Source organism: Athene noctua, chromosome 2 (genome assembly GCF_965140245.1).
Source record: "Athene noctua chromosome 2, bAthNoc1.hap1.1, whole genome shotgun sequence".
Taxonomy (NCBI): Eukaryota; Metazoa; Chordata; class Aves; order Strigiformes; family Strigidae; genus Athene; species Athene noctua.
The window spans coordinates 140,002,357-140,013,944 of record NC_134038.1 but is presented as its reverse complement, the minus strand read 5'-3'; the positions used below and the strand labels follow the sequence as shown (position 1 = coordinate 140,013,944).

Here is an 11,588-nt window from a genome sequence, read left to right as displayed (position 1 = left end):
GCCCCCTTTAGCATATTGCTATGGTTGTCTTGGAATACTTTTAGCCAGGCACGCTGTAGTTTACAGACATTATTGTAGAAATACTTGCTGAGAAAAGCTATTTTATTAATTGAGTAGTCTCACTGTAAACCATGTGATATCCCAGAAGACACTTTATAAATAAAGTGTATTTGCATCAGGAGTTTTTCAAGGTTCTCTATTTTACAGAATAATAATTCACAGCTTAAACTAAATCCATCGAGGTGAAGTTTATCAGTTGAGCACTTTGATAAAATGCAATTTCTAGCGGAGACAACAAATGCTTCTTATTTGGCATGATATTTTACATATCTATGTATCACTTTAAAGAAGGTAATTGATGATGTTCCTCTTGCAGAGAAAAGGAGTTTGCATGGCAAGGAATGAGCCTATACATCTGTCTCACTTGGACCAATCCTTTCTATATGAGCCTGAAGAAGATTTTCATCTATGTTTCCCAGAAACAACGTTGAATTCAGACATCAAAACTAGCTATTTCATTTGAAATTTTATGAAACTTCCCAGATTTGTTGCTGTTTGTGGCAATCATATAAGAGTAGCAAAATAATTGTAACAGAAAAGCTAAGTATGCTGCAAGGAAAAACACTGAGTTAAGCACATTAAAACAAAAATTCATTTGAGCTGTTTAAAAAGAAAGATGGAGAGTTAATGCCTATGCATATGATGTAATATTTAGCTCTTCTTGCTAGCTAGACTATAATTTGTCATATATTCATGTTTTTAGGCTGATGAAAGCACTCTTCTGAAGTGCACTTTGACTTTTTAAAAATAAAAATAACACAGCAGCTCTTTTTAACTTTTTTAACTCTTAGCTTACCACTTCACTAATATTTAGTGGAAGGCTCTCAGTGTGTTTCTGAGAAACATCACTTGTTTAGGAAGTTATTTGTCTTTATTTCAGTTAAAAGATTGGCAATTCAGAGGCTGCAATCCAGGACTCCGTAGCTTATTGCAGAAATTTTATTTAGATTTTACCCTGATTTTGATTCAGCTCCGCTTTAAACCAAACTGACTGTTTTATTTCTCCTGTGAAGGGAAACGTAGCATTACACAGGGAAGTTTTGAACTCTGGAACCCCTTTTTTCCCCTGCAAATCTATTGTTACTGTTCCTTCTACAATGTACAGAGGAGGGAATGTTGAAAAGGGGATTGCCCTACTGCCCACAAAATACAAGATGCTAGCACACAAACATACTTAAGCTGGTTGTGCCTCAAGGCTTTTGTGAATTATTGCCAAATTTACCTCTGAGTCTCCAAAGTAACAATTTTTGCTTGATTACTCAAGGAAACCTGTCCACCTATTGATTTCTCCCTAAAATCTGGCCACTATATCTGGTAGATACAGTCTTCAGATACTATCTTTTTAAAAACTTATTGAAAAGCAGCTGCTGGATGAAAGACAGAGAGCTAGGGTTAGGAAACCACTGCCACTCGGGCTCAGCAGGTACCTATTCTGTTTGGCTTGCAGGCTGGTCAACCAGCAGAAGCGTGCTGACAGGTCACACAGCACAGCAATCCCTCCAAACTGACAGAAAATGTTGCTCCTTTTTCACCGATGGAGTAAGAGGCATCGAGGGAAAAAAGAAGGACAATGGCTCAGATGTTGGTGTCTTATGGCACAGGGGATTGAAGTGATATTATCGCAACAGGAAAAGGACACAGGATATTCATACAGAAATGCATCCAAAAGTATTCTTCATTAATTTTATTACCTATGGTATAATTTGCTTAAAATATGGCTCAATGCATTATATCATTGTTAATAAAAGGCTGAAAGAACTACAAAGAACACTAAATTTAGATTGGAGGAACCTAGATTTTATTTCATGTATCTTTCAAAGAATGATGTTTTGCTTTTACTTCTGGAGGATGCAACAGGACGTTTATGCATGTTTACTCACCTCAGAGTTATTAAGACTCTTCATTCCTCCAAAATATTCATTAGATATCAAGGCTATATAGGGGGTAAGTAAAAGTTTATGTAAGATTTAATTATAAACCCCAGTCAAACAGAGCTTCCCTCCCCTCTTTCTTCCTAAAACCATGCTCATCTGCAGAAGGCCCATCAGGGCATCTCTATACATCTTGAAGAGAAGTGGGGAGAGGAAGAGTCTTCATTCCTTTAGTATTTAATTTTAAGATGTCTAAGAACAAAGGGCTAGATACAAACAGGAACAGATAGATTTAGTATGAGCTGAAATCTCCCAACTCTTATTCAGCTGGTTGTTTCCACACTTCACAGGAACTATTTGTATGATGAGCAGCAGAGACCATCTTCTGTGATACTTGGGGAGTTATCTTTGGCTTGCTTTCACAGACTTTAGGAAGACAAAATGTCCACTGACATCTCACACCTGTGCCAAAACTAACTTTCAGAATGTTCCATTTGAATCAGACCAGCTGGAAAATCACCTCAAACCAGGATCTTAGTGAAACTCTGAAGCCTTTATGTGATATGAGTTTTCTTAATAAAAGGGTTTTTTTTAACAAGACACTGAACTTGAACTTGATGTGATGCAGAATATTTTTTGTCAAGTGAAATACCAGATAATGCACAAACTAATGGATGGTCATGTAGCAAGAAATGGTTATGCAAAAATGCTTCCCACAACATGTAATGCTTAGAAAACATCATTCAAAGTAATATTTATTATCCTATAGTTTTGAAAATGTAAACATCAATTCTTCTTTCCAGAGGTAGTTCTTAGGCAAAATTAGACATTGTTGGACTACATTCAAGTACAAAAATGAAGAATTATGCCCTTTTGCTCTGTATTTGGAAAGGCAAAGGCTTCAGCATCAAAAATTACAGTTCTGAAGGCTGAGCAGGTAGTCACAATACTGCACACAGAAAATGATCTAGGAGACCATTCTTGATCTTTTTCAGTTCAGTACCTCTCTTCAGTCATATAGCTGGGAAAACATGGAGAGAGAAGGGAAGGGAATGACTTGTGTTTTGTGACATGTGTTTTCAAACCTGTTGGCAATTGTCATCCTCAGGTTGAGGTCTCAAAATGATAGGCTTATAGAAAGCAACATTCAGAGCAAGACAGTACCAACCTGGGAAGTACTGTGCTAATGGCAGGTCACCTTCACAAAGAGAAGTACATCATCAGTTTTGTAACTCAGAACATGAAACACTGACACCAGAGTCTCCAAACTGTGTAGAAAATAGGTTGCTGTAACAATTTTTCATCATGTAACCCAATAAAAACTGAGCACTTGATGTTTAAAACTATACAGTCTCTCTGAGTACATTTTAGCTCCATTTGTGATCATCAAAGCATCCCATAAATTGAAGAGTGTGTTCAGCTCATGTTTGACAGGCTGAATTCCATGGGCTAAATTCTAAGTGCGAGACCATGTTTCCACATCCTAACAAAGTACAGCCAATGCAACCCAATTGTGCAAACATTATTTGACTGCTTCAGAGATGTTGTTTCTGTATAAAAAGTCTGTAAGAGGACAGCAAAATAGGAAGCTTTCATGGAGATGGATTCTGAAGACTAGAGGATACACAAGATTTTAGTAAGTTGTTACATGAAGTACTAGCTCTTCTTTACACTTCAATTTGTAAATTTATTCTCAAAACAACTGCTGAATGTATCTCTGCCTGTGAGGAAATAATTTTAATTTGAGCAGTAGTAGTAAATCCTAAGAAAACATTAATGATGTTTTGCCAGAGGACAAAAGGTTCAGAATATGTTTTTCCATTGTTAGAGGCACCGCAGCTTTTCTTCAGTGCAGTGACCACAGTCAAAACGCATGAAGAGTTGCCACGTTTAATCACTGTCATTCAATAACATTATTCTGATTTTTTTTTAAATCCAGTTTTTGTGTTTCTTTATAGCCTGTGCTCCTTCTGTTTAACAACTATATAGGTGCATGCCAACAATCTTTCCCAACTACTGTTTAATGTAATTAAATAATTAAAAATAGAAAAATTCTGATTATTGACTGGCTATTTTTTTGAATCTGTCAAAAGAAGCCAGCCTGCCAACAGGATGAACAGATGAGAACACAGAGTAGCCTCAACAAGGCCGCTGCTGCCTGTATGAAACAGTGCAGGGAGCATGCCCTGTAATCCAATTAATTTTCTATTAAAGGACATGTAGAGAACAAGCAGCAGCTGTGCACAGGTCCTGTTTCCTTCTTCTCCCAGAATCTAAGTTTTAAAAGCATGGCTACAGAGAAGTGGAACATTTCATGAGAAAATGCTGGATTTCCCAGTACACTGGATATGATGGATGTGAAACTCTGTTCTTCCTACATCTGCATTAGTGTAGGTTCTCTGCAGATTCAGGTGGGCTATTCCTCCTGAATTCCCTGTTTTCACAGCCCTCCCCACGCAGAAGGACAATAAACTTCTGTGTGCTCCCTGTGGCATTGCTACCCACACATCAAGAACCCCTGATCTATGGGCCTGATTAAGCAAAGCCATGTGTCTGGTTTCGATGAGGCACAAGCTGTGGAATCCTCAGAAACCAGGCTGGAATGGTGCTGAAGCCAGACTTGTTTCAGTGAAGGATCTGTTTTGAATTATGCTTCCTATTAGCGGTAGATTTAAAAATTAGGGAACTATGAGTAAATCTGGAACTTAACAAGGCTTAAAATAGGCCTGGGTCACAAATCTTTCTAACTGTGTGATGGGCTGGTGTTCAGTGCAACAACGAGGTCTTTAAGAAAAGAAGTAAGTAGGAAAAAGCAGGGTGACTAGAGTATGGGGAATGGAAAATAATAAAGGTAAGTTATTCCTTCTCATTTTATGTTCTGAAACTCAGAGAAAGCTCACACAAATGGTAAACATATGGAATAAATTATCAGGAAAAGTGATCTCAAAACAAAAACTACAACAGAGTTCAAGTGACACCCTTGACTCATTTCTGGAACAGAAATGGATGGAGCCGTAAAGTCAACACAAGAAAGCAGGATTATGATTAACCTGAAAAAGGGCAAGTAAATTAAGACTACAAGCCATTTTCCTGTTCCTTATGGCAGCTTCCCAAGACTGCACATCTGAAACGTGTAATTTAACATAAGCCCAAAGAGCCCTCCTTGCCAACTACAGAAAAGTTAATCAAACATATTCTTGTACCAGAAGAGCAGTGGGTATTTATACAAACAAAGAGGCAAGACCTATTTATACACATATGCAACCAGATACATGTGTATGTTTATTTTGAAATTAGATAACTAACATAAAAAGCATTATGCAACATTATACAGTGTCAGTCAGTTAACCACTTGAATTTCAGTCAAGATGGCCATAAAATCAGGTAATAAAGCTGCAATGCTTTGAAAACCCAGATGTATTTGAACTGAGTTGTTCCATGCAATTAAAAGAGATGTGAGGTCAGGAGAACAATACAATCTAACACCACATCTACATTGCAGACTTCAGCTGGTACAGCAACATCAAGCAGAAGTACAAAGCTGTTTAATACCTGACTGATACAGCTGTACTGCCAGCTGTGCCACAAGTGTTAATATAATTAGACCGGTATAAAGGTGCAATTTCATAAATGTAACTTCTTTTCCTTACCATTTTTTCAACACTGGCATGATATACAGATGTGCTAACATAGCTGCAGCTCTAACACAAACACTTTCTGAAGTAATAACATAGATACAGCCAAAACCACCGAGGTCACAGAAGCACATGCTAAGTGTTTACTTTGACTATTTCTACACTAAACATATTACATCACTGATGTGCTCCAAATACATACAACTAGGGATTTGCAGGAAAAATATACCAAAGCTGCCCCATAAGCAAAACTTCTACAAAGTCAATCCTTCCAGCAGCCCAGCTGTGTTGCTTAGGAACAGCATTTCTTCCTACCTCTGCCCACACATCCGTGCTAACAGATGCCAATACCAACAGGCCTGTTCCCACTGCTTCACTTCCCATTTCTTATTTCACTACATGCCTCGTGTGCATTCAATCCCCTTCTCTCAAATCCTCTGGCTTTATTTTGCCAACTGCAACCACTGGTATATGGGTACAGCTGTGGCATGAGGTGAAGCTGCAGTCTGTTGTCCCAAACCCCGACACCGGTAATGACAGCAGCCCCAGAGGGAAGAGGGAGAACCGGCAGGGCCGTGCTGGATGCCGGAGCCAACCGCCTCTCCCTTGTTGCCTCAGCAGCGCCATCCCACCTACCAACAGGTGAGCTACGGTCGGCACGGTGCTCTGAATAAAGGCTGAAAAGATATGTAAAAGAAATTAGGTTCAAAACATATCGCCCCCCGTAACCAGAAAACCCATCACCTCCCCGCCCGCCCCTGGGAGTGGAGGCTTTGAGAAAGGCCTGACGGTCGGGCGGGACAACGAATGGACCAATCAGAGAGCAACTTCGGGCACTCTTATCCAATAGACAACTTCTCCCGGGCTTCAGGGCGGAGGCGAGCAGAGGGCACCATGTTCGTTTCTGGCAAGAGGGACGGGCCTGCAGGATGCCCTCACGCAAAATGGCTGCTGGAAGCGGTCACGTGGGAGGCAGTCCTTCGGGGCGGGGGCGTTGCTGGGGGGGGACACCCAGCAGCGAGTATAAACATCGGGAGGGGGATGAGGCGCATGCGCGACGCCGGAGGGCGGGGGGAGCCGGGGGACGGGGAAAAACGTCATGAAACCCCGCCCCCGCGGCGCGAAGCCCCGCCCCCGTGGCTGGCGGCCGTGCCGCTGCGGCCGGGGGGCGGGGCCTTCGCTTCCTCCCTGGCGGGACCGGGACGAGCAGCCGGGCCCCGCCCGCGGGGTGTCCCCCGCCGCCCGCAGCATGCACGGCGCGCTCGGCCTCCCCGAGGAGGTCCGCAGCCTCCTGGCAGGTACGGCCGGCCGCCGGCAGGCAGGCAGGGAGGGAGGGAAGGAAGGAAGGAAGGGGGGAGGGCTTCCCGGGGGGCGGGCGGTGAGCAGGGCGGAGGGGAGGCCGAGGGGGGCGGGCCGGCGGGGGGTGTGACGGGCCGGGGTAGCCGGCGCGGCCGGGGCGTGCGGGGCGACCGGCTCTTGAGCTGCAGCGCTGGCGGAGCGCTCCTCGGCGGGCGCTGGACGCTCGCTTCCACTCCGTGGGTTCGGGGCTTCTCCCCTCCCCGCCAGTTCCTCTTTTCCGGTCACTTCCTCCCCCGGTCGCCAGCGGCAGCGGCGCTCCGGCGCGGTGCTGCCGTTCCCCTCCCCACGGCTGCTCCGCGCACCCGAAGGGAGGAAGGAGAGAGGTCTGGGTCCCGCTCTCCCCGCTCCCGGCCCGGCCGTCGTGCTGCGGCCGGGCGGTCGCAGTCCCCCTCCGCCGCCTCAGCGACGGGGTGAGGTGCGGGACGTCCGCAGAGCTCCGCCGCGGGTGTCAGCCCTCGGCTGACACGCGTGTGTGGACGGGAGTGGAGGCCCGGCAGGCCCCGTGGCCCCTTTCCTGACCGCTGAGCTAACCTCTGAGCCCTCAGGGGAAGCTTTCTCCCCTCCAAGGTGTGTCAGTGGCCGGGCAGGTCCTGTGGGGAGTTCACCTTGTCGGGTGCTGTGCTGGCGCCAGCTGGGCCGCTTCCCCGAGTTAACTGAAAAAATTAAAAACCTTCTCTGCTAAACAGTTGAGGCTAATGCGGAAGTGGATTAAGGTGTTACTGAAGTGCTGGCATATTGTCAGGTCAGTCAAATACATCTGACTGACTGTCCACGCTCTCATGGATATGTTGGAGCATGGGAGTGGGATGATTTCTCACCATGAAAAGTTGGTAGCAATAGAGACTTAAAAATGCCGGTCATGTTTTTTATGCTGAAGATTTCCATTTCATTTTTTTAAAAAACTTTTTTTTTTTTTTCCTGTCCATTCAAACAAATTACGTATTTCCAGTTTGGGATTTCTTTTTACCTTTCTGAAAAACTCATAGAAGGCTTTGCTATCCTGAAACTGTTTCAGTGAGAGTACCTTGCTTTTGGGAACTTCGGTTTCTGCCACAGGAGCTTGTATAGCTCTGTGTCATTCAAATTACCCATGTTTTTAAGAATCTTCCCTCTGAAATGAAGTACTCGATTACATGACTGGGCACCTGCTAGAATCTAGTGTGGCTCTTTACCTTTGGAGACTGTTCTTTTTTAAAACATTTTGATTGTGAGCGTTAATGTTTGAAATATATTGCTCTTACCAGTCAGTCTTCTCATCTTTAAAGCACTTCTGCCAACTGTTTAAAGTGTATTTGTAACTACTATTTATAATTACCTTATTTGCAGATCATACCATCTGTAGTAACACCTGCATAAAAGGCCACAAGAAAAAAGGAAAGCTTCTGATGATTCCTTCTATGGCATAGATTCTTAATCATTGAAAAAAAAAATTAGCCTAAGAGAGCCTTTTGTTAGTTTCTGTGGTATTACTGTATTCTGGACCTTGTGATCACCTGAAGTCTGTGTGTGTATGTTTGTTTCAGAGTTGTTTTCACTGGGTGAAGCTGATCTTGAAACTCATCAATGTTTTAAGTGCTTTTATGATTTTTTTGGGGGTAGGGTGTGATGCAGATGTGTTCATTCTGGGCTGTGATTACTTTTTTGTCATAGTGCCTCATTTACACAACATGTCTTTCTCCCCATCTTTATCCAGTCTTCTATGGCAAGAGTGATACAAAGTTTGTATTTTGAAGTGAAACTGAGAACACCTATTTTCCCTCAAGGAAATATATTCTTTCAGAGTTCCAGTGATCAATGGCCTAAATTATATACAGGTTTCTAGTGTTTGTACAGCTTCAGCTGTTTTGGAAGAAACCAAGATGGTTTATTTAGTGCTGTCTATAGAACTGAAATTAAGAGGAGAATGGAATGGTTTACCAATGATTTTTAAATCTTTGGTTTATTATTATGGTAGTGTAAATGCTACATAATACATCTCTACCACTGTAATGGTAATATTTTCAACTTAATTTGCATTCACATGCAATTTTATTTTGGGACAATGCAAAATGAGCTTGGCACTTGTTAATTTTATGACAGTGTAATTTTGGAGTAAGCAGAAATCTAGCAGGGTGGAGATGGGGTGAGGAACAACTAAGAGTTTGTAACTTTCACTCGTTACTTGCAGAATTATCAAAGGGAAACAAATACAATTATGGTTATACAATGTAAAAATTCAATAACCCTATTCCTTTTTTTAAAAAAATACAGCATTAATTTTTACAGTTTGTATATGTTATGTTAACCTCTCCTTTTTTTTTTTTTGTTACCAGTCAGGTGCATGAAAGTTAGAAACTAGAGTAGTTCAGACTGTATAAGCCGTTATTTCACTGATATGTTTAGGTTCTTATAGTCTTTAATTATATAGTCTCCTGCTTCTTTTTGCTCAAACTATTCATGTAGTGAAGATGTATGGTAATGGAGGAAGGAAGGGAGCTCTGTAATATCTTTACTATTCATTAAGCAACCTTTACACAATACAAAGACTGCAGTGAGTAGATAGTTATTAATTTCTTCATGCTCTTCTTCGAGGGTGCTTCTTAATGTATTATTTTAATGGCTCACAAGTATTGATTCAGCACCTCTTTGAGATGAGGGAATATTGTTTTCCCATAGGTAAAATTAGTGTAATAAACAAAATGTGATCTGGGGTTGCAAAAAACAATCAATGGTGGAACAGAATTAGAATTCAAATTCACTTGCCTCCATGCTGTGCTGATTCCTCCAGAAAATAATGTGAGTTGGATGTCTATATTCAGTGGCCATTATGAGTGCCAGGGACATCTTCATATTAGGTTCTGTTGAGAACATGCAGTTAATGTCTGGTGACAAGCACCTTTTTTTTAGCCTGATATTCACATAGCAGTGAGGCAGTGACAGATACAAAATCTCATAAATATTGTGCTCTTCCTCCTGCCCTTGATCTTTTTGCCTGCTATTTCCAACTTCTGCAACAAGAGGAGGACTGATCATATGGATTTCCTTATCCCTGCTTAGCCTTGATTGATTGTTGGAGTACTGTCCACCCACTATGCTGAACAAGTAGGGCTCCTACTGGAAAACATACTAAGTGCTCCTGTAGTTAAACATGCCGATAATGGGAATAAACACACCAGGGGATGAATTAAAGTTGCACAGGAAACTTTCTGACTTGTGAGTACTTTACTTTGAACCTAAACAATATTATATCTTTAACGCAAAAACAAATTCTGTCACACATGCTGGCAGGGTCATTATAGTTGCATGTCAGTGGTGCTGAAATTTTCCAGGCAGAAGCACAGCTTGAGCTCAGGGCTAACTGTATTAGCTGGAAACAGGAGGAAGCTGTTTCTATAAAGTTGAAGGGGAAAGGTCAGTGCGGCAATGGGCTTACTGCAGAGGGTTGTTGGGATTTCACAATCCCATCCTCTTTTCTCTGACTTGTTCAAATTGTGGGAGGGAAACACTGGAGACAGAAACAGGGTCCTCTGGTCATGAGTTGAACTTCTGGTGGGAAGAGAAAGTAGTTTTGTTGCTCTTTCACTTCCCTCTTTACACCTGGGAGGTGTGTGGTAGTGTATATGGCTTATTCATTCCCTGCCTGTGTCTCTGCACCTTCTAGACTATGCTTGAGATTTTGGAATTTAGTGAAGGAAGCCTAGCCCCACTGTGTCTTTTCTTCTTTTGAAAAGGTATCCTCTGTCGTGTTCATATGTTCATGATTTTTTTTTGTGGGTGTTTGGTAAAGTGGGATGTTACTTATTTGGTTTTTTTTCCCCTTGCTGTCAAATTATTATTGGTTATGTAGATTGTTGGAGGCCTGCTCATTTTTGTTTTTCCTTTCTTTTTGATACACGCTTTTAAGTTTTGGCTTCTTCCAAAGGAGGAGGCTTCTCCCCGAAGTGTATTATTTCTCGTATAATGTAAATCAGACTGGTTGCTTCAGTTATCTTGATTGGAAAAAACTTGACTTTTTCTAGTAATGGAGGTTTAGTCGGAGTTAAGATTTCTTTATTTTTTTGAAAAAGTTTTTGATGGTGTCATGATCATTAGATGTATATATCATTTATATAATTTCCCACTTACCTTCATGATGCCTGAGACTATAGTAATGGTCCTATTCCTTTATTTATTTTTCCTTTAACACTTTGCATTATTTCTGGTATTTCTGAATCTTCTGTATCCATATTTTAAAAGTCATGAAGATTTTTGCTATGAAAGTGGAATAAAACTCTTTCTCTAGTTCATATGGAACCTTATATGCAGTTCCAATATCTGTTTTCCTTGTTCTGCTCAGCAAACCCCCCAAACTAAACAGAAACCAATGTTCTTGCCCTAGAGATTGTTTCCAGCCAGATATTAATTTTGTTTAAATGCTCAGTCATATTGTCCAAATTGCCTTTTTTCAGTGTGATTCCTCTAGTTTTTTCTTCAAATTAATATTGTTTATCCACTTGTTTAGTTGTATCCTGGAAATAGCATGCAGAACAGGGCAAGGCAAGCAAACTCTGAGACAGTGAATCCAGTGCATGAATTTGATTTTGCTTGCATATTATTTTTGGGCACTACAGTAGTTATATTTAGCCCTGATGCCCTTTTTTGACCTCCTTGTCAGCTGTTGCTTGACTTGCTCCTTACATTCCAG

At 41.6% G+C, this 11,588-nt stretch overlaps 1 protein-coding gene across 3 annotated transcripts in view; it reads left to right on the top strand.

Annotated features, from left to right (window-relative positions):
- Nucleotides 1-6,700: 6,700 nt before the first annotated feature.
- SKAP2 (src kinase associated phosphoprotein 2) overlaps nucleotides 6,701-11,588 on the top strand; it is a 137,694-nt gene continuing 132,806 nt past the window's right edge. For all 3 annotated transcript variants that reach the window (XM_074900447.1, XM_074900446.1, XM_074900445.1), the window contains exon 1: nucleotides 6,701-6,864. In XM_074900447.1, coding sequence (XP_074756548.1) covers nucleotides 6,816-6,864 — 49 coding nt within the window. In that variant the 5' untranslated portion in view covers nucleotides 6,701-6,815. The remainder of the gene's footprint in view (nucleotides 6,865-11,588) is intronic.